The 23783-nt window shown below is 45.6% G+C and overlaps 1 protein-coding gene across 4 annotated transcripts in view; it reads left to right on the top strand.

The window, feature by feature from the left end:
• TECPR1 (tectonin beta-propeller repeat containing 1) overlaps nt 1–23783 on the top strand; it is a 304477-nt gene that overhangs the window by 254960 nt on the left and 25734 nt on the right. For 3 of the 4 annotated variants that reach the window (XM_063934496.1, XM_063934495.1, XM_063934497.1), the window contains 2 exons: nt 11068–11174; nt 23511–23630. In XM_063934496.1, the coding sequence (XP_063790566.1) occupies nt 11068–11174; nt 23511–23630 (227 nt within the window). Of the gene's footprint in view, nt 1–961; nt 1225–11067; nt 11175–23510; nt 23631–23783 lie in introns of those variants that run through there. The other variant, XM_063934498.1, reaches the window with a different exon arrangement.

Genomic DNA, 23783 nt, shown 5'->3' with positions numbered 1-23783 from the left:
TTCCCCAATACAGATTGACCTTCATAAATATAATAATCTCCTCTCCCGGGTATTGGCAGATGAAGACTGGGATGTCATTTTCCGCACTTGCTTTAAGGTTTCCAAATGTGTTCACCATTCGGATATGTTTTTTAAGCTACTCCACAGAGCCTATTTCACTCCAGAGCGGTTGAATAAGATCTGGCCTACGGTTTCCCAGTTTTGCTGGAGGAACTGTACCTCGATTGGAGATATCTATCATGTTTTTTGGGTTTGCCCTGCCGTGCGGCCGCTCTGGAGGGAAGTATTTTGGATGATTAGTGAAGTATTGGGATCTACTGTCCCTGCGGACCCCTTAACGGCTTTGTTTCACTTTTATCCCGGGCCACTATCCCAGGGAGATAGGTACCTCATGGGACATATTTTAATTGCCACTAAGGCCTCCATAGCCCATCTGTGGAAATCTCCTTTAATCCCTACGCTTACTGCTATTTTAGATAAAGTCCACAGACACTATTTATTTGAAACGGCAGAGACGGCATATTCCTCCTCTGCCTCATATGCAGTGGTTTAAGTGGAGTGAGTTCCATGAGCGCATGGGACATTTCGTAGTCTACAGTGTGCCCATAGACTGTACGGTTCTGGATTCCCCTATGGAACACCCCTGCTATTGTTTCTGAATAGACATATGACACTATGTTATCGTGTTCCCTGACTCCAGGTTTATGTGGCGGCTTTGTCCGTCTTTTCTCTTACAGTTATAGACTAGGTCTGGCATTTTCCTCGCTCTTCTTCTCCCCTCCTTCACTTTTCTTTTACCTTTTTACCATTTTTCAACTCATGTTTGATTGTATTTGATTTGTTGTATGCTACCGAGAATATAATGATAAAATTCAACAAAAATTATTGTTAAAAAAAATATATATATAATAATCTCTTACATTTTTTCAGAAGATGTTAAAACATTTCTTTCTGTCCACAGTCCCATACCCTGAGAGATCACTCAGAACGACAAGGCTAGGAAGGAACATCACACCTGGTTGTGAAGCACAGTGTATTCAGGAATTGCCAGAAACTCTTATATAGACAAAAACTTTTTTCCTGAACACCACTGAATAGTACATAATACATTTAATAAACAGAATATACATGTATGTGCAGAATGAAATCATCACTTTAAAATATTGACTATTTGAGATAATACTTAATTCCGTCATTTCCCTGCCACATAGACACCTCAGTTTGTTGCTTTAGATATAGTTTATATTCCTGATTATGAATATGTACATATGCTGTGATCTGGACATTTCTTATATAAGAATAAACATATGCTCTGAAATCAGTACGGATGCTCCTAAACTTGTAGTTGACATGTAATCTGGTAACTGTGCTGCACAGACACTATTATCGCTTTCAGACAGAAATGTCTGAAAATCCCGGCTTTCACCCGGCATTTGAGTGCCGGGTTATTTTGCCGGTCAGACCCCCCCCCCCCCCTTTCACACAGACAAGCAAATTACCGGGTCAAGAATTTCTACCCAGTAATTTGCGGATCAACACAGGTATTTCGTCTGTGAAAGGGTCAGCCTGGGTCAAGATTCCCAGGTCTCTGACACTGGTAAATTCCTGGGTCGAAACCCTGGGAATTTCAAGCCGGGTTGACCCTTTCACACGGAAAAAGGACCCGTGTGTATCAGCAAATTACCGGGTAGAACTTCTTCGTCCAGTAATTTGATTTTCTGTGTGAAAGGGGTATATGAGATAGGAAGTAAGAAACAGTGGAGTTTAATATAGTATCGGCACCCTCTTGGTGTTTGTGTGTGTTATCCGTTTAGATATTCCACTGCCAATATCACTGGTTGTGGATTGATAGATCGACACTGAAAAGGTCAATAGGTTGATACCAGGGTTGGCAGTGTCAGAAAATCGTCTGCTAATTGGTATACAGTGACTTAGGTCAACAGAGTTAAAAGGTCGACATTCATGGTGGTCAATACATTATTTTTTTATTATATTAGCCTAACCCTACCCCTAGTGCAGTGGTTCTCAAACTGTGTGCCGTGGCACCCTAGGGTGCCTCAGAGCACTTGCAGGATTGCCTTGGATTGATGGTCCAGAAACAATTCTAATTATTTATGGTCAATGTAACGGGCAAAACCAGTGCTGGTGGCTGTCAATTATAAAATATGTAGACAAACAGTAGCAAATCTTGTCCCTCACCACTCTATTGAAACTAACGGTGTGTACACACGGTGAGATCCTTGCTATGCCCGATTTTCACTTGCGATTTCCCTTGAACTCCCCGGAGCCCAGATAGCACAGATTTTGACTAACTTTTCTAGAGATATGGACTATGTGTGCTTACGATTTTGGCTTATGTGAGATTTTGTCTTATGTGATCCCGATGCCGACCTGGCGGGACCACGCATTGGGATCGAATCCCAAAAGTCACCTTGCGATCTGCACTAAGTTTTCTTGCGATTTTGACTATATAGTCAAAATTGAAAGAAAATATCTCACCATGTGTACACACCCTAAGAATGACATAAAAACACAATTTGCTTAATTGAATTTCTCATACGTCCTAGAGGATGCTGGGGATGCTTCAAGAACCATGGGGTATAGACGGGATCCGCAGGAGACATGGGCACACTATAAGACTTTGAATGGGTGTGAACTGGCTCCTCCCTCTATGCCCCTCCTCCAGACTCCAGTTAGATTCTGTGCCCAGTGAGACTGGATGCACACTGAGGAGCTCTCCAGAGTTTCTCAGAAAAAGACTTTTGTTGGGTTTATTATTTTCAGGGAGACCTGCTGGCAACAGGCTCCCTGCATCGTGGGACTGAGGAGAGAGAAGCAGACCTACTTCTCTGAGTTCAAGGGCTCTGCTTCTTAGGCTACTGGACACCATTAGCTCCAGAGGGTTCGATCACTTGGTGCGCCTAGCTGCTTGTTCCCGGAGCCGCGCCGTCACCCCCCTCACAGAGCCAGAAGACAGAAGCCAGGTGAGTATGAGAAGATCAGAAGACTTCAGTGACGGCAGAAGACGGCGTTTGAGGTACCGCGCGGCGATCGCGTGGCACGCCATGCTCCCACACATAACATGGCACTGCAGGGCGCAGGGGGGGCGTCCTGGGCAGCATGAAAACCTCAAACAGCACTGGCATGAGTAAAAACAGTGCCTAGGCACTAGTTAAGGGACCCCCGCCAGTATAAATATAAATTTAAGCGGGACTGAAGCGCGCCATGTAGTGGGCGGGGCTTAGCCCACACAGCTCTCACCAGCGCCATTCTCTCTTCACAGAAGCTGCAGGGACGCTAGCCCTGACCTCCTCACTGCTGTACAAGTAACAGGGTGCAAAACGGGGGGGGGGGGGGGGGTGCACAAGTGTTTTGGTGCTAATCTATATATATGTAATGCGCTAACAGGTCTGGGCAGTCTTTTTATTGCTTCAGTACCGGGATAGGCGCTGGGTTGTGAGCTGGCAGAACTCCCTCTGTGTCTCTCTTACAGGCTTTGTTGTGGATCTGTCTCCTATAGCCCCAGTGTGGTTGTGGGTGTCGGTACGTGTGTGTTGACATGTCTGAGGCTGAGTGCTCTTCCCAGGAGGAGGCTGGAGTGGAGACAGGAAATACTGTGAGAGTGACCGTGTCGGCACCGCCGACGGATGATTGGGTAAATATGTTGAGTGTTTTAAATGCAAATGTGACTCGGTTGACTCGGTTTGATAAATCTGAGTCTAAGAACCAGACATGGAGGAAATCCATGGAGGATGCTTTGTCACAAGCCCAGACCCCTTCGGAGTCACAGAAACGTGCATTTACCCAGATAGCTGATACAGATACCGACACGGACCCTGATTCCAGTGTCGACTATAGTGATGCCAGATTAAATCCAAAACTGGCTAAGAGTATTCAGTACATGATTGTGGTTATAAAAGAAGTGTTGCATAAAACAGAGGACCCTGTTGTTCCTGATACAAGGGTCTGTTTGTTTAAAGGAAAGAAACCTGAGGTAACGTTTCCTCCCTCTCATGAACTGAACACGCTTTTTGAAAAGGCTTGGGAAAATCCTGACAAGAAGATACAGGTTCCCAAAAGAATTCCAGTGGCATATCCGTTCCCTTCTGGGGACAGGGAAAGGTGGGAGTCACCCCCCCACGGTAGACAAAGCTTTATCGCGTCTATCCAAAAAGGTGGCGCTTCCGTCTCCTGACACGGCAGCCCTAAAAGATCCTGCGGATCGTAAGCAGGAAAATACACTGAAATCCATTTATGTCACTACAGGGTCGCTACTCAGACCTGCCGTTGCGTCGGCATGGGTGAGTAGCACTATTGAAAAGTGGGCAGATAACTTGTCATCTGAGATAGATACCCTAGACAGGGATAGCATTCTGTTGACTCTGGGTCATATCAGGGACGCTGCAGCATATTTAAAAGAAGCTGTAAGGGATATTGGCCTTTTGGGATCAAGGGCCAATGCCATGGCAGTCTCAGCAAGGAGAGTATTGTGAATTCATCAATGGAATGCTGACGCTGACTCTAAGAAGGCGATGGAGTCTCTACCGTTTAACGGTAGGATCTTGTTTGGTGACGGCCTAACTGACCTGGTGTCTACGGCTACCGCGGGTAAGTCTTCATTTTTACCTTATGTTCCTGCACAGCAGAAGAAAACGCTTCACTATCAGATGCAGTCCTTTCGGCCCAATAAATTCAAGAAAGGACGAGGGTCCTCCTTCCTTGCGGTGAGGGGAAGAGGAAGGGGAAAAAGGTCACAGGCTGTGGTAAGTTCCCAAGAGCAGAAGTCCTCTCCGGCTTCTACCAAATCCACCGCATGACGCTGGGGCTTCTCTGCGGGAGTCCGCACCGGTGGGGGCACGTCTCCAACTCTTCAGTCAGGTCTGGGTACACTTGGACCTGGATCCTTGGATAGTAGAATTAGTAACCCAAGGATACAGGTTAGAGTTTCAAGACGTGCCCCCTCACCGATTTTTCAAATTGGCCTTGCCAGCTTCTCTTCTAGAAAGGGAGGTAGTAAGCGCTGCGATACTAAAGTTGTGTCAAAATCAAGTAATTGTCACGGTGCCCCCGTCACAGCAGATGGAAGGCTTTTATTCGAGCCTGTTCGTGGTCCCGAAGCCGGATGGCTCAGTCAGACCCATTCTGAACCTAAAATCCCTCAATTTCTTTCTAAAGAAATTCAAATTCAAGATGGGATCTCTCCGAGCAGTGATCTCCAGTCTGGAGGAGGGGGATTTTATGGTGTCGGTCGACATAAAGGGTGCCTACTTGCATGTCCCCATATATCCTCCACATCAGGCTTACCTGAGATTTGCTGTTCAGGATTGTCATTACCAATTTCAGACGTTGCCGTTTAGTCTGTCCACGGCTCCGAGGATTTTCACCAAAGTAATGGCGGAAATTATGGTTCTCCTGCGCAAGCAGGGAATCACAATTATCCCGTACTTGGACGATCTCCTCATAAAGGCGAGATCCAAGGAGCAATTGCTGAAAAATATTGCCCTTTCACTGACGATTCTGCAACAACATGGTTGGCTCCTAAATTTGCCAAAATCACAGTTGGATCCGACGACACGGCTGTCGTTCCTGGGTATGATTCTGGATACAGAATTGCAGGGAGTTTTTCTTCCAGTGGAAAAAGCTCTGGAAATACAGAACATGGTAAAACAGATTCTGAAACCAGTAAAGGTGTCAGTTCTTCAATGCACTCGGTTGCTGGGGAAGATGGTGACGGCCTACGAGGCCATTCCGTATGGCAGGTTCCATGCCAGGGTGTTTCATTGGAACCTGTTGGACCAGTGGTCCGGGTCTCACCTGGACATGCACCGGAAAATAATTCTATCTCCCAGGACCAGAATCTCCCTTCTGTGGTGGCTAAACAGTTCTCACCTTCTGGAGGGACGCAGGTTCGGGATTCAGGATTGGATCCTGGTGACCACAGATGCAAGCCTCCGAGGCTGGGGAGCAGTCACACAGGGAAAAAACTTTCATGGAAAGTGGTCAAGCCAGAAAGCTTGTCTACACATAAACATTCTGGAATTAAGGGCCATTTACAACGGCATCCTGCAAGCAGAACATCTTCGAGGTCTGCCTGTCTTGATTCAGTCAGACAACGTGACAGCAGTGGCGTACATAAACCGCCAGGGCGGAACAAGGAGCAGAGCGGCATTGGCCGAGGCTATGGAGATTCTTTGCTGGGCGGAAAGACATGCCAGTGCTCTGTCAGCAGTCTTCATTCCAGGAGTGGACAACTGGGAAGCAGACTTCCTCAGCAGACACAATCTCCATCCAGAAGAGTGGGGTCTTCATCAGGAGGTCTTTGCAGAAGTGACAAGTCGTTGGGGAGTTCCTCAAGTAGACATGATGGTGTCCCGCCTCAACAAGAAACTTCAGAGATATTGTTCCAGGTCAAGGGACCCTCAAGCGATCGCGGTGGATGCCCTAGTGACACCGTGGGTGTTTCCGTCGGTATATGTGTTCCCTCCACTTCCACTCATTCCAAAGGTGATAAAAATTATAAGAAGAACAAGGGTTCAGGTGATACTCGTTCCGGATTGGCCAAGAAGGGCCTGGTATCCAGATCTTCAGGAGTTGCTCATAGAAGATCCCTGGCCTCTTTCTCTTCGGGAGGACCTATTGCAACAGGGGCCGTGCGTGTATCAGGACTTACCGTGGCTGCGTTTGACGGCGTGGCGTTTGAATGCCAAATCCTAGCCCGGAAGGGTATTCCTAGTGAAGTCATTCCCACACTTCTTCAGTCTAGGAAAGAAGTAACGGCAAAGCATTACCACCGTATTTGGAGAAAATATGTGTCTTGGTCTGAATCCAAGAAGGCTCCTACGGAAGAATTTCACCTGGGGCGTTTGCTCCATTTTTTGCCAGCAGGTGTGGATGCGGGCCTTAAGTTAGGCTCCATTAAAGTACAGATTTCGGCCTTGTCGATCTTTTTTCAGAAAGAATTGGCCTCCCTTCCAGAGGTTCAGACCTTCGTGAAAGGCGTGCTTCACATCCAACCTCCATTTGTGCCTCCTGTGGCACCGTGGGATCTTAATGTGGTGTTGCAGTTCCTGCAATCGCATTGGTTTGAACCTTTACGCAAGGTTGAGTTAAAATTCCTTACTTGGAAAGTAGTCATGTTGTTGGCCTTGGCATCCGCAAGGCGGGTGTCTGAGTTGGCGGCTTTGTCTCACAAAAGCCCCTATTTAATCTTCCATGCTGATAGAGCGGAGTTGAGAACTCGTCAGCAATTTCTGCCGAAAGTGGTTTCATCATTTCACGTGAACCAGCCTATTGTGGTACCAGTGGCTACCGACGCCTTTGCGGAATCAAAGTCTCTCGATGTGGTCAGAGCTTTGAAGATCTATGTCGCCAGAACGGCTCAGATTAGGAAAACGGAGGCTCTGTTTGTCCTGTGGGCTCCCAACAAGATTGGGGCTCCTGCTTCTAAGAAGACTATTGCGCGCTGGATTTGTAATACGATTCAGCAGGCTCATTCTACGGCAGAATTGCCGTTACCGAAATCGGTGAAAGCCCATTCTACCAGAAAGGTGGGCTCATCCTGGGCGGCTGCCCGAGGGGTCTCAGCGTTACAACTTTGCCGAGCTGCTACTTGGTCGGGATCAAACACCTTTGCGAAGTTTTACAAGTTTGATACCCTGGCTGAGGAGGACCTCTTGTTTGGTCAATTGGAGCTGCAGAGTCATCCGCACTCTCCCGCCCGTTCTAGAGCTTTGGTATAAACCCCATGGCATCCCCAGCATCCTCTAGGACGTATGAGAATATAGGATTTTAATACCTACCGGTAAATCCTTTTCTCTTAGTCCGTAAAGGATGCTGGGCGCCCGTCCCAGTGTGTGCTGTATTTGCAGTTTGGTTATAGTTACGCTCATGTTGCATTGAGTTCAGTCAATCTGTGACTTTTGTTGGTCATGCCGTTGCATGCGTTGTTGTTGAATGCCATGTTGTATGGCGTGTTTGAGGTGTGAGCTGGTATGTATCTCACCTTAGTTTAAAATAATTAAATAAATAATTTTCCTCGAAATGCCCGTCTCCCTCGGCACAGTTCCTATTACTGGAGTCTGGAGGAGGGGCATAGAGGGAGGAGCCAGTTCACACCCATTCAAAGTCTTATAGTGTGCCCATGTCTCCTGCGGATCCTGTCTATACCCCATGGTTCTTGAAGCATCCCCAGCATCCTCTACGGACTAAGAGAAAAGGATTTACCGGTAGGTATTAAAATCCTATTATTTATTTATAAATTTCTCAATAAGAAACTTTTGGCCTAAGGGCGCCGTGAAAAATTTCTGATGCTCAAGGGCGCCGTGACTCAAAAAAGTTTGGGGACCACTGCCCTATGGCTTTACCCTAACCCTCCCCCTAGTGCCTAACCCTAATGTCCCCTTCCGCAGCCTAACCCTAATCCTTTCTATAGTGCCTAACATCCTAACCCTTACCATTTCTCTAGTGCTGAAACCTAACCACCATGGAAAACCATATGGCCACCATTTGAATGTTAACCTTTTAACCCTGTTGACCTACGTCATCGTCAACCAATTACCTGTCAACCTTTTGACACTGTCGATCTTCCATCCGGATACCAATATCTTTCAGGAGGATCAGCTATTAATATATTTATTGTTTTTTTGGGAAAAGGATCACATACACTGGAAAAAGTACAAGCTGTTTTTTTTTTATTTTCTCACTCAGGTGGACAGCATCAGGTAAACTTCCAATAGCATGGGTTTCACAGCATGGCAGTTCACAGGTTATAGCAAGCAGTTTACAATTCACAGACACATTGGTAAAACATCCACATGGCTTCCTAGTGTAAATCCCACACCCCCTGGCCGAGCGGCCGGCCGGCTGGTCCAGCATTGCAAGCACTGTGTCCCTGTACTGAACACCTACTTCAAGGCAGATGACAGGTGCCATTAATTCATTAGTCTAGCTTCTGTCTAACAACTGATACTTCAGTCCTGCTTCTCTAAACCTGGGAAATCCTGATGTTCCACATAAACTTCATGTGGAACTATGCTGTCCCTGCCACTATATATATGCCTGATGCCTGCTGAACAGAAAGATACACACAAAGAAATTGACTCAGTCTGTTTCCAGTTGGAATTTTATATTTATGGCTGTTTACCCCAGGAAGACCTCCGGCCTATTAGACCTTATTTGGGGATCTAATCTACCCTGAAATTGTTAATCGTCGCTGAAAGTGTTCTTTACAGACCACTACGAACCATACCCCTAAAGAAGTCCCGAGTTGACTAAACGCGTAGGGTTGTTCTCGGTTTGATTACGTAACCACCTGTACTATCAAAAGCGCATTTCATCAAATGAGCTCACACCCGCAAGGGTGAAGAGATAAACCTAACAAACACACCCTTTTGATATATGACAGATTACGGTAGTTACTATGTATATGGATTGATAAGCATCTGTATTATGTTTTATTTAAAAAAAACATATTTTAATATCTCTGTTCTTTTACCAGAAATAAATGTTTAGGTATTCAATGTGAAAACTTTTTAATCATTCATTTTACCACATTGTAAGATTGAGTGACCATTTACCAAAGGTGTTTCAATAATCATATAGCATAATTATATTAGCGCATCTGGGGTATTTCTCTCTCTCTCTCTCTCTCTCTATATATATATATATATATATATATATATATATATTTGTATACATACATATATATACAGCAGCAGGGGGAAGGTACGGCACTCGTAGGTCTTCAAAGCCACAGCACTACTGGTTCTAATAATCAGCATGACGCTATATAGCTGTATACAGCGTCATGCTAAATATTTGAACTGGTAATGCTGTGTGTTTGAAGACCTATGAGTGCCGTACCTCCCCCTGCTGCTGTAGTGACTGTCAGATGCGGGCACCCGGGCATGGATCTATACTTTTGAATTAAGTTTTGGAGTGCCAGTCACCTCTTACATATATGTGTGTGTGTGTGTGTGTGTGTGTGTGTGTGTGTGTGTGTGTGTGTGTGTGTGTGTGTGTGTGTGTGTGTGTATATATATATATATATATATATATATATATATACACAGGTTGAGTATCCCTTATCCAAAATGCTTGGGACCAGAGGTATTTTGGATATGGGATTTTTTCGTATTTTGGAATAATTGCATACCATAGTGAGATATCAAGGTGATAGGACCTAAATCTAAGCACAGAATGCATTTATGTTTCATATACACCTTATACACACAGCCTGAAGGTCATTTTAGCCAATATTTTTTATAACTTTGTGCATTAAACAAAGTGTGTCTACATTCACACAATTCATTTATTTTCATATACACCTTATACACACAGCCTGAAGGTAATTTAATACAATATTTTTTATAACTTTGTGTATTAAACAAAGTTTGGGAACATTGAGCCATCAAAAAACAAAGGTTTCACTATCTCACTCAAAAAAGTCCGTATTTCGGAATATTCCGTATTTCGGAATATTTGGATATGGGATACTCAACCTGTGTGTGTGTGTGTGTGTGTGTGTGTGTGTGTGTGTGTGTGTATGTATATATATATATATATATATATATATATATATATATATATATACATATATATATATATACATATATATATATATATATATATATACATATATATATATATATACATATATATATATATACATATATATATATATATATATATATATATACATATACATATATATATATATACATATATATATATCAGCTGACAAAAGGCGGCACTCTGAGACGTATTATCCGTACAAAAAGATGTGCTTTAATTAGATCAACGTTTTGAGGCACGTGACCCCCGTCGTGGCCTGTCGTCAGCTGGTATTATTAAGGGTGCATTCCCTTAGGAGAGCACACAAGCAAGTATTGATTGTGTTTTATACATTTTGCACATAGCTGTTTGAGTGCCGGATTCCTTATTTGGATATATATATATATATATATATATATATATATGTATATCTGTGTAATGTAAAGCTCTGTAATGCATATTCTTATAATAATATAGTTGCAGTGTTTCTTTTAAGTATCTTTTCTTCCTTTGTAGGTAATTTATGGTTTCGGCAAGGTACTACGCCAAGCTACCCCCAGGGGTCCAGCTGGGAACATGTGTCAAACAACATCCGCAAAGTGTCTGTGGGCCCCCTTGATCAGGCGAGTACATGTTTGTCATACAGGTATGCCCTCATATTGTGGCACATAGCCCCGCTCAGTGCTCCACAGACTTTGCAACTTAGCTGCACTAAAACACTATTCACAAGTAGCTAGTACACTATGGGCCTCTGTGATGTAGGCACTGCCAATATTTACACAGCTGAGCGATTATCGTACAAATGTGCATGTACCGCGGTTGCACTGCAAAGTGAATGACAGTCAGGGACCATTGGGGGGCAGGTTACGGGGAGTGGCGGCAAAAATACCGGCGTGTTGTGACTGTTTTCTTACAACTGCGATACCATTTCCAGAAAACATGGTGCCAGTGTCTCCTTTCCTGTGGACATTCTGCACTGATATAGCTTTAATCAGGGAGGCGATTATGGAAGTATCTGTGACCACCGCTACATGTCTGTATGCAGATGCTGGGATCTGTGAAGCCGCTGGTTGCCGTCTCACTACATTTCCAGGCAGCAACAGCATTGGCATATTCCCGTACATCCGCTACGTACGTGCTCACAGCTGGCTATGAGTTAGCATACACCTCTGACTCAGGCCATATAAGTGAACGTGTGGGGAAAAATATCACAGTGGGTAGCAAAATATAGGGGAAGAAGCACACAACCCCTAGAGTGAAAAGGCAACAGTCAGGTCCAATACAAGTGACCCGCGCCACGCATTATTCTGCTTAATCTGCAACTTTATACCAGTTCCTTTGCGTCAAAGCACTAATCCTAAGTACCTACTGTAATACATAAGCAAAGTTAGAGGCACAACTGAGGATAAACCATTGATTGCACTGTTACACTTGCATCAGCCCCGTGGCAGGTGAAGTGTCTCTGTGTATAGCCTCCAATATGAGCAGTCTGTGCACAACCACTTTCACCCACGTGCCCATAAGACCGACCTTCTCCGTGCGTGCGCCGACCACCTCCCAGTTAGCGCCCAGGAATGCCCAGCACTTTCCCATAACATCTCAGTTACATCACTGTTTTTGTGCGGAACCTCTCTGTGTCACATGCGCTGTAGGAATTTTTAGGGATTTTCTTGCACACGCTGTAGCAAAACAAATCACTGAACTACGTGAACATGGTATTGTGTGCAGATCCAAGTCACACCTTATAAGCAACTACAATGCAAAATTGAGGAACAGTAATGGGGCATGAAAATTGCCACCCATGGATCATGCCAGACGTGCATCCCTATTATGCCCCACACAGTAATGCCCCTTTAACCATGTGCCCCATGCAGTAAATGCCACTTGCACCATGTGTTCCACACAGTAAATGCCCCTTGCACCTTATTATGCCCCACACTGTAATGCCTCTTGCACCATATGCCCCACACAGTAATGCCCTTTGCACCATGTCCCACACAGTAAATGCCTATTGCACCAGTGCCAGCCTCACATAATAATGCCTACCCCACTACCTGCTCTTTGTCAGGGGTTTCACACAGCCGCTGCTGCCTTCCACTAGCTGCTTGCAGGCTGCAGCCATCCCTCAGCCCCAGACGGCACTTCAGGGGAGCGATGTCACTCCCAAAATGGTCGCTGCTACCTCTAGCATCCTTCAAAACTGTCTCCTCTGTGGTGGCCATTTTGGGAGGGACATTTTCAATAGTATTTCATGCGTACGGCCAGACCGGATGAAATACTATGCAATCAGTGGCCGCAGGTGCCCCGTGCGATCACACGGCTTCCCGGACATAAAAAGAAGAAAGCAGTCCCAAACCGTGCGCAAAGGCCACTAGTCAGTGCAGTATCCTTAAAGGGGCTTTTCCAGCCCCCAAAAACATATGATAGCAAATGAGGAAAAAGATACTACTTCACCAGCGCCTGCCCCGTTGGTAGCAGGGCAATCCACCTCTTACTCTCCGTAGACTTTTCCTAATATGGAGTATTCATGGCAATGTATACCGAAAAGAGAGAGAAGGGTGTAGAATAGTGTGATACCATAAAAACAAATTTAATACATGAAGCTTTTTTATAAAAACAAAAATGACACAATCCAACTGAGAAATGACTAGTGTAGTATTACAACATGTGTCATAATAGACAAGACATTAACTGAAGATGAATTTAAAATACAAGAAGAACCACACTCCACTGTGGAGATGGTTAGATAGTGACACAGCACGTGTCATAGAAAACAAGACATTCACTGAACAATTCCACCCTCATGAGGAAATAGGTGCACTGGCTGATTACCGGTTCCTGGTGAACTGGCTTGCGTCAGTTCTAATGCGCAAGAAAACCCAGACGGTTCCTCCCAGCTGCAGCAAGATGTTCAGTGAATGTCTTGTTTTCTATGACACAGTGGAGTGTGATTCTTCTTGTATTTTAAATTCATCTTCAGTTAATGTCTTGTCTATTATGACACATGTTGTAATACTACACTAGTCATTTCTCAGTTGGATTGTGTCATTTTTGTTTTTATAAAAAAGCTTCATGTATTAAATTTGTTTTTATGGTATCACACTATTCTACACCCTTCTCTCTCTTTTCGGTATACATTGCCATGAATACTCCATATTAGGAAAAGTCTACGGAGAGTAAGAGGTGGATTGCCCTGCTACCAACGGGGCAGGCGCTGGTGAAGTAGTATCTTTTTCCTCATTTGCTATCGCACGGCTTCCCGCCCCTAAAAACCTCCCTGCTGTGACTACTGTGGACAATAGATATGTAAGATATATGGAGAGAAAGGGGTTCTGGAGTAGCAATGCGCAAATGTATGGTAGTCTATAGCAACCAATCTTTATGCTCATTAGTTCAATAAAGGTAATTTACTGTATGAAAGTGGAAAATGTGGGCAGGCTCCTCCTGTGCATCATTGCCACCCTAGTGTTACTATAGGGGCACACCCACTGTTCTGGCTTAGGAACTGCGTCTGCAGATGTGTCCTTCTGTTTCATAGCCGCCGCTGTGGCACACCACGGTATGCATACAGTGAAAGACTGCCCGCTAGCAGGCGCATGTGCTGCATTCGCACCTGTGGACCCATAGTATCGCATGGTACAAAACGGTGCCACAGCATGGCATACTGTATATGGGTGTGCTCGGCTATTCGCATACTCACATTTACCACACTGACGACAAAGATACAAGAGGACACATCTGTATTTCTGTAGGATCACACCTCTAACTATCCAGCATAGTAGTCGTTTAAGGCCACACTATTCATTCCTGTAAGCTTTCTCTTTCTTCTTGTTCCTATATGCTCGGTTCATCTTTGTTTACTTCGCAAATGAATCTTGAGAGTACATTGTGTCTTACCTTATTACGTGCCACGTTAGTGTGATTGATTGTTTTTATTAAATTAGAGGAAATGCATCTGGAAAAGTGTTTTACCTGTGCTAGGCGCTTCTGGAAAGTGCCTAAGGCATCCAATGGAAAAAATGAGACACCCAAATACTGTTACCTCCTGAGTATTTGTAATCTTCATGTCTCTTAGTGGATTAAAAAAAATACTGTACAGCCCCGTATTAAATACCCCTCCACCATTTGAATCATATTGTATTGGATTGCAAAGCGCATTTAAGAAAAAAAATGATATTGTGCCTCTCATATTATGCCCTGCTGTACAGAGAATGCGTAATCTTTCCTTTGCCCAGAGAAGCTTACATTTGAAATGTACATTTATGCACCTGTGCCCCTGCAAGGAACTCTGAACTGCTCAGCTCCTCCAAGATGTAAGTATGCACCTGCCACACGCACCCCCATCTTGGCAAACCCATGTGCTTACCTGTAAAAATAGTTATACTTGGAAAAATATAGGCACAAAAGAGCACTGCGCGGGTTTTGCATGTTTGTTTATATCATGCCATGCTTTTCCTATCTTGCATTTTTCATAAATGAATCTGGATAGATTTCCATTCCCATGTTATGCTGATTTTGTTTTTTACTTACAAAATATTTAGTGCTACCATAGTAATGGAAGTTGTAATAAGAAAATAAATAAAAAAATACATAAACGCTTGCAGTAGTGTAGCAGCTGGTATTTAGCAGTAGTGTATCAGATGGTATTTAGCAGTAGTGTATCAGATGGTATTTAGCAGTAGTGTATCAGCTGGTATTTAGCAGTAGTGTAGCAACTGGCATTAGGCAGTAGTGTATCAGATGGTATTTAGCAGTAGTGTAGCAGCTGGTATTTAGCAGTAGTGTAGCAGCTGGTATTTAGCAGTAGTGTAGTAGCTGGTATTAAGCAGTAGTGTAGTAGCCGGCATTAAGCAGAAGTGTAGTAGCCGGTATTAAGCAGTAGTGTAGCAGCTGGTATTAAGCAGTAGTGTAGAAGCTGGTATTAAGCAGTAGTGTAGCAGCTGGTATTTAGCAGTAGTGTAGAAACTGGCATTAAGCAGTAGTGTATCAGATGGTATTTAGCAGTAGTGTAGCAGCTGGTATTTAGCAGTAGTGTAGCAGCTGGTATTTAGCAGTAGTGTAGCAGCTGGTATTTAGCAGTAGTGTAGCAGCTGGTATTTAGCAGTAGTGTAGCAGCTGGTATTAAGCAGTAGTGTAGTAGCTGGTATTAAGCAGTAGTGTAGTAGCCGGCATTAAGCAGTAGTGTAGTAGCCGGCATTAAGCAGAAGTGTAGTAGCCGGTATTAAGCAGTAGTGTAGCAGCTGGTATTAAGCAGTAGTGTAGCAGCTGGTATTTAGCAGTAGTGTAGCAGCTGGTATTAAGCAGTAGTGTATCAGATGGTATTTAGCAGTAGTGTAGCAGCTGGTATTTAGCAGTAGTGTAGCAGCTGGTATTTAGCAGTAGTGTAGCAGCTGGTATTAAGCAGTAGTGTAGTAGCTGGTATTAAGCAGTAGTGTAGTAGCCGGCATTGAGCAGTAGTGTAGTAGCCGGCATTAAGCAGAAGTGTAGTAGCCGGTATTAAGCGGTAGTGTAGCAGCTGGTATTAAGCGGTAGTGTAGCAGCTGGTATTAAGCGGTAGTGTAGAAGCTGGTATTAAGCGGTAGTGTAGAAGCTGGTATTAAGCGGTAGTGTAGCAGCTGGTATTAAGCATTAGTGTAGATCTAATAATCCACACCCAGGGAGAATAGCCTGTGGTGCAGGCATTTCACCGCTAGTCGGGATTCCGGCGTCGGCATTGTGATCTTCGGGATCCCGACTAGCGGTATTGTAACTGTTTCCCAAGGGTCCACATGGGTAGTACAATAAAGTTCTAATACCATATCCTTCACCAGGGGGGTCATTCCGAGTTGTTCGCTCGGTAAATTTTTTCGCATCGCAGCGATTTTCCGCTTAGTGCGCATGCGCAATGTCCGCACTGCGACTGCGCCAAGTAAATTTGCTATGCAGTTAGGAATTTTATTCACGGTTTTTTCTTCGTTCTGGTGATCGTAATGTGATTGACAGGAAGTGGGTGTTTCTGGGCGGAAACTGGCCGTTTTATGGGAGTGTGTGAAAAAACGCTACCGTTTCTGGGAAAAACGCGGGAGTGGCTGGAGAAACGGAGGAGTGTCTGGGCGAACCTGGGTGTGTTTGTGACGTCAAACCAGGAACGACAAGCACTGAACTGATCGCAGATGCCGAGTAAGTCTCGAGCTACTCAGAAACTGCACAGAGATGTATTTTCGCAATTTTGCTAATCTTTCGTTCGCAATTTTGATAAGCTAAGATTCACTCCCAGTAGGTGGCGGCTTAGCGTGTGCAATGCTGCTAAAAGCAGCTTGCGAGCGAACAACTCGGAATGACCCCCCATGTTCCTGCTGACAATGGGAATGATTCTGAGTTGGGAGTAAAGCAAGTAACTCTACACCTTGGTAAAACCATGCTGCAGTGCAAGTAGGGAAGATGTGACGTGTGCACAAAGATGTAGATTTGGGAGGGGTGAGTCCAAACTCTGCTGTAAAGTGAAGTGTACAAATAAGCTGCGAAGCATGTATGGGCTACATGCAAAAGCAGACAGTATTTACCCCGCATGCAGAAATTATGAATGTATTTGCTCCCCTTGCAGCACAGCCTGGCTTGTCCAGGTGCAGTTACTTTATTTGCTTTGCTCCCAACTCACAGTCAGCCCCAATGTGACTTGTCAGTCAGTAAATTTAGTGATGAGCGGATTCGGTTTTACTCGGTTTTACTCGGTTTTACTCGGTTCTCAAAACGGCATCTTATTGGCTCACGGATGTCACGTGTTTTGGATAGCCAATAAGATGCCGTTTTGAGAACCGAGTAAAACCGAGTAAAACCGAACCTCGCTCATCACTTGCATATCACAAATTGCTTGTATCCTGGATTCCTTCCTCTCAGCACGTACAATGGCGATATACCTGAAATAAAGAGGATGCTCCACTTAGGGATCTATTCAATGCATGTCGGATCCTCTCCGACGGAGAGGATCCGACAGTGCAGTATTCAATTAGCGGGCATTTCTGGCAGGTTTTGCCCATTTTCTGTCGGGATTGGCCGCTAATTCGACAAAACACGTGGATCTGCGGCCAGTCCTCTGATCCATGTGTTTTCCGACAAGTCAGAAAAACGGCAACTCCATTGAATAGGTCGAATCCTGATTCGACCTAAAAAAGTCGGAAACTGCCGTCTTTCCAACTTGACGGCAATTCCGACAGGCATTGAATAGACCCCATAGTGTATGATTTAGTATCAAACAAGTAAATATACACAGAGAACACAATAAACAAACTTTACACTAAAAGTAGATTAGTGATTACCATACTTCCAGCTCACTATATACAGTTATAATATAATATACTATCATGTTACCCCCAGTTAGGTGCTTGCATTATATTTCTTAGTGCCCATGGAAAAGAAGTATGATAATTTATCTGTGATTTCTCTAACGTCCTTGAGGATGCTGGGACTCCGCAAGGACCATGGGGAATAGACGGGCTCCGCAGGAGATGGGGCACTTTAAGAAAGCTTTGGACTCTGGGTGTGCACTGGCTCCTCCCTCTATGCCCCTCCTCCAGACCTCAGTTTTACACTGTGCCCAGAGCAGGATGGGTGTTAGTAAATTTGAGCAGGAAACAAACAAAACGCAGAGGGGGCGGGGCTTCTCACTCAGCACTCACCAGCGCCATTTTCTCTCCACAGCACCGCTGAGAGGAAGCTCCCCGGACTCTTCCCTGCTTACACACGGTGAAGGGGTGTTTAAAAGAGAGGGGGGGGGGCACATAATTGGCGGATAACCTATTATACAGCACGGCTGGGGGAAAAACATTTTGTGTTGGTCTCCAGGGTCATTGCGCTGGGGTGTGTGCTGGCATACTCTCTCTCTGTCTCTCCAAAGAGCCTTGAAGGGGATACTGTCTTCAGAAAAGAGGTTCCCTGTGTGTGTGAAGTGTGTCAGTACGCGTGTGTCGACATGTTTTACGAGGAAGGCTCGCTTAATGTGGAGGGGGAGTGCTTGAATGTCATGTCGCCGTCGGCAACACCGACACCGGAATGGGTAGATATGCTGAATGTCTTGAATGCAAATGTCAATCTATTGCATAAAAGGTTAGACAAGGCTGAAGCTAGCGATCAGTCAGGTACCCAGTCCATGCCTGTCCCTGTGGCGCCAGGCCCTTCGGGGTCTCAGAAGCGCACCATATCCCAGATCGATGATACAGATACCGACACGGATACTGACTCTAGTGTCGACTATGAAGATGCAAAATTACAGCCGAGGGTGGCAAAAGGTATTCGGTACATGATTATTGCCATTAAAGAGGTTTTGCATATTACTGAGGAACCCCCTGTCCCTGACACGAGGGTTCACATGTATAAAGAGAAAAAGCCTGAAGTCACTTTTCCGTCCTCATTTGAACTGAGTGAATTGTGCGAAAAGGCTTGGGAATCTCCAGATAGGAGACCACAAGTTCCCAAAAGGATTCTTATGGCGTATCCTTTTCCACAAACGGATAGGATACGATGGGAATCTTCGCCTAAAGTAGACAAGGTGCTGACACGTGTGTCCAAAAAGGTGGCACTGCCTTCTTAGGATATAGCTTCCCTTAAGGATCCTGCTGATCGCAGGCAGGAAATTACCATGAAGCACATTTACACTCATTCAGGTACTATTGTTAGACCAGCTATGGCGTCGGCCTGGGTTTGTAGTGCGATTGTGGCATGGGCAGATTCCTTATCTACGGAGATTGACACCTTATATAGGGATGCCATTCAAATGACCATAGAGCATATCAGAGATGCTGCCTTGTATATGAGAGATGCTCAGAGAGACATTTGTTTATTAAGCTCTAGAATAAATGCTATGTCTATTTCTGCTAGGCGGCTCTTGTGGACCCGACAGTGGACGGGAGACGCCGATTCAAAGCGGCATATGGAGTCCTTGCCTTACAAAGGGGAGGAGTTGTTTGGAGACGGCCTCTCGGACCTTGTCTCTACTGCTACGGCTGGTAAGTCGAATTTCTTACCTTATGTCCCCCCGCAGCATACAAAAAAGGCACCTCATTATCAAATGCAGTCCTTTCGTTCCAATAAAAACAAAAAGGTACGGGGATCGTCTTTTGTTGCCAGAGGGAAAGGCAGGGTGAAAGAAGCTGCACACAGCTAGTTCCCAAGAGCAGAAGTCCTCCCCTGCGTCTGCAAAGTCCACCGCATGACGCTGGGGCTTCCCGGGGGGAGGCAGATCTAGTGGGGGCTCGTCTTCGGTTTTTCAGCCACGTCTGGGTTCACTCGCAGGTGGATCCCTGGGCATTAGAGATTGTTTCTCAAGGATACAGGCTGGAATTCGAAGACTTGCCTCCTCGCCGGTTTTTCAAGTCGGCTCTGCCGGCTTCCCCGTCAGAGAGGGAGCTAGTTTTGGCAGCAATCCAAAAATTGTATATTCAACAGGTGATTGTCACAGTTCCTCATCTCCAGCAAGGAGAGGGATATTACTCAACCCTGTTTGTGGTCCCAAAACCGGACGGTTCGGTCAGACCCATTTTAAACCTAAAATCCCTGAACCTGTACTTGAAGAGGTTCAAGTTCAAAATGGAATCACTCAGGGCGGTCATCGCCAGCCTGGAGGGGGGGGGGGGTTGGATGGTGTCCCTGGACATAAAAGATGCTTACCTTCATGTTCCGGTATTCCCCCCTCATCAGGCGTTCCTGAGATTTGCAGTGCAGGACTGTCACTACCAATTTCAGACATTGCCGTTTGGGCTTTCCACGGCCCCGAGAATTTTAACCAAGGTAATGGCGGAAATGATGATGCTCCTGCGCAGGCAGGGGGTCACAATTATCCCATACTTGGACGATCTCCTCATAAAGGCGAGATCTCGGGAGAAGTTGCTGGACAGCGTGTTTCTGTCCATGAAGACGTTGCAGTTACACGGCTGAATTCTCAATATACCGAAGTCCCAGCTAGTCCCTACAACGCATCTAACTTTTTTGGGCCTGATTCTAGACACAGACCAGAAAAAGGTTTTTCTTCCGGTCGAAAAGGTTCAGGAGCTCATAGCCCTGGTCAGGAACCTATTAAAACCAAAACAGGTTTCAGTGCATCATTGCACGCGGGTCCTGGGAAAGATGGTGGCTTCATACGAGGCCATCCCTTTCGGCAGGTTCCATGCGAGGACTTTTCAATGGGACCTCTTGGACAAGTGGTCCGGGTCCAATTTACAAATGCATCGAAGGATCACCCTATCTCCCAGGACCAGGGTATCTCTCCTGTGGTGGCTGCACAGTGCTCACCTACTAGAGGGTCGCAGGTTCGGCATTCAGGACTGGGTCCTGGTGACCACGGACGCAAGCCTCCGAGGCTGGGGAGCAGTCACACTGGGAAGAAATTTCCAAGGTCTCTGGTCAAATCTAGAGACTTGTCTCCACATCAACGACCTGGAGTTGAGGGCCATATACAATGCCCTGCGTCAAGCGGAGGAATTGCTTCGGGAAAAACCGGTTCTGATTCAGTCAATGTCACGGCAGTGGCTCATATAAACCGCCAAGGCGGAACAAGGAGCAGAGTGGCCATGGCAGAAGCGACCAGGATTCTACGCTGGGCGGAAGGCCATGTAAGCGCGCTATCAGCAGTGTTCATCCCGGGGTGGACAACTGGGAGGCGAACTTCCTCAGCAGGCACGACCTGCATCCCGGAGAGTGGGGACTTCATCAAGAAGTCTTAGCACAGATCACGGATCGGTGGGGACTGCCTCAAATAGTCATGATGGCATCCGTCTCAACAAAAAGCTAAAGCGGTATTGCGCCAGGTCAAGGGACCCTCAGGCGGTAGCGGTAGACGCTCTGGTGACACCTTGGGTGTTCAGATCGGTCTATGTGTTTCCTCCTCATCCTCTCATACCCAGAGTGTTGAGAATAATAAGAATAAGCAGGGTCAGAACAATCCTCATTGTTCCAGATTGGCCACGGAGGACTTGGTATCCGGAACTGCAAGAGTTGCTCACAGAAGATCCGTGGCCTCTTCCTCTAAGGCAGGACCTGCTGCGGCAGGGGCCCTGTCTGTTCCAAGACTTACCGCGGCTGCGTTTGACGGCATGGCGGTTGAACGCCGGATCCTAGCGGAAAAAGGGATTCCGGAGGAGGTCATTCCTACCCTGATCAAGGCTAGGAAAGACGTGACGTTAAAACATTATCACCATATATGGCGAAAATATGTTTCTTGGTGTGAGGCCAGAGCTGCTCCTACGGAGGAGTTCCATTTGGGCCGTCTACTTCACTTCCTTCAAACAGGAGTGACTTTGGGCCTAAAATTAGGGTCCATAGAGGTCCAAATTTCGGCCTTATCCATTTTCTTTCAAAGAGAATTAGCCTCTCTTTCTGAAGTACAGACTTTTGTGAAGGTTGTGCTGCATATTCAGCCTCCCTTTGTGCCTCCGGTGGCGCCTTGGGATCTTAAAGTGGTGTTACGTTTCCTCAAGTCACCTTGGTTTGAACCACTCAAAACTGTGGAGTTGAAATACCTCACGTGGAAAGTGGTCATGTTGTTGGCATTGGCTTCGACAAGACGTGTTTCGGAATTGGCGGCTTTATCACATAAAAGCCCATACTTGGATTTTCACGTGGATAGGGCAGAGTTGAGGACTCGTCATCACTTTCTGCCAAAAGTGGTCTCATCTTTTCATGTGAACCAACCTATTGTCGTGCCTGTGGCTACACGGGACTTGGAGGATTCCGAGTCCCTGGATGTGGTCAGGGCTTTGAAGATTTATGTGACCAGAACGGCTAGAATCAGGAAGACTGAAGCTCTGTTTGATCTGTATGCGGCCAACAAGGTTGGCGCTCCTGCTTCAAAGCAGACTATTGCTCGCTGGATCTGTAATACGATTCAGCAGGCTCATTCTACGGCAGATTTGCCATTGCCTAAATCGGTTAAGGCCCATTCCACTAGGAAAGTGGGCTCTTCTTGGGCGGCTACCCGAGTGGTCTCGGCATTACAGTTGTGCCGAGCAGCTACTTGGTCGGGGTCTAACACCTTTGCAAAGTTCTAGAAGTTTGATACCCTGGCTGAGGAGGACCTCTTGTTTGCTCAATCGGTGCTGCAGAGTCATCCGCACTATCCCGCCCGTTTGGGAGCTTTGGTATAATCCCCATGGTCCTTACGGAGTCCCAGCATCCTCAAGGACGTTAGAGAAAATAAGATTTTACTTACCGGTAAATCTATTTCTCGTAGTCCGTAGAGGATGCTGGGTGCCCGTCCCAAGTGCGGACTTCTTCTGCAAGACTTGTATATAGTTGTTTCTTACATAAGGGTTATGTTATAGTTTATCGGTTGAACCGAGGCTATGTTGTTGTTCATACTGTTGACTGGGTAGTGTATCACAAGTTATACGGTGTGATTGGTGTGGCTGGTATGGATCTCGCCCTTAGATTTACAAAAATCCTTCCTCGTACTGTCCATCTCCTCTGGGCATAGTTTCCCTAACTGAGGTCTGGAGGAGGGGCATAGAGGGAGGAGCCAGTGCACACCCAGAGTCCAAAGCTTTCTTAAAGTGCCCTATCTCCTGCGGAGCCCGTCTATTCCCCATGGTCCTTACGGAGTCCCAGCATCCTCTACAGACTACGAGAAATAGATTTACCGGTAAGTAAAATCTTATTTTAAACATAAAATTGTGCACAAGCATAATGAGCCTCCAATGAGTGTAATCTGAAAACCCATCAACCTATAGGGGGAGATGTATAAAAGCTTCTAAAGAGGATATATAGCTAAATGATAGCTAGAAGTCAGTGGTTGCTATAGGCAACTCCTCCACCTGTCCTCTCTAGGAGGAACGATACATCCCTACCCCCCCCCAAGTCTCTATTCTCTTACGTCCAGAGAAAGCAGTTCACAGAGTATATGACTGCGCATACTTCTTTACAACATACCGTGTATTATTTCACCATCGTTCATTGAAATAATCTGTTATGTTTTCTTTTTCTGTTCTTCTCAGATTTGGGTGATTGCAGATAAAGTACAGGGTAGCCATAGTCTGAGCATTGGAACCGTCTGCCATCGTTTAGGGGTTCAGCCAATGGCACTGAAAGGAAACTCGTGGGATTACGGCATAGGGGTGAGTGTCCTTACAGAAATGCTGCTGCTTATCTCTGGTTTATACACCCGCTCTTCAGTGAAATCTTCTATCACGGCATCTTGCACCTCTAGCCCAGTTCCACTCCCCCATCAAACACCCCAAACTTGGAGACTGCCTAGATCTTTTTTGTGT

This window comes from Pseudophryne corroboree, chromosome 7 (genome assembly GCF_028390025.1).
Source record: "Pseudophryne corroboree isolate aPseCor3 chromosome 7, aPseCor3.hap2, whole genome shotgun sequence".
In the NCBI taxonomy this organism is placed as follows: domain Eukaryota; kingdom Metazoa; phylum Chordata; class Amphibia; order Anura; family Myobatrachidae; genus Pseudophryne; species Pseudophryne corroboree.
This window is presented reverse-complemented; position numbering and strand designations above follow the sequence as displayed.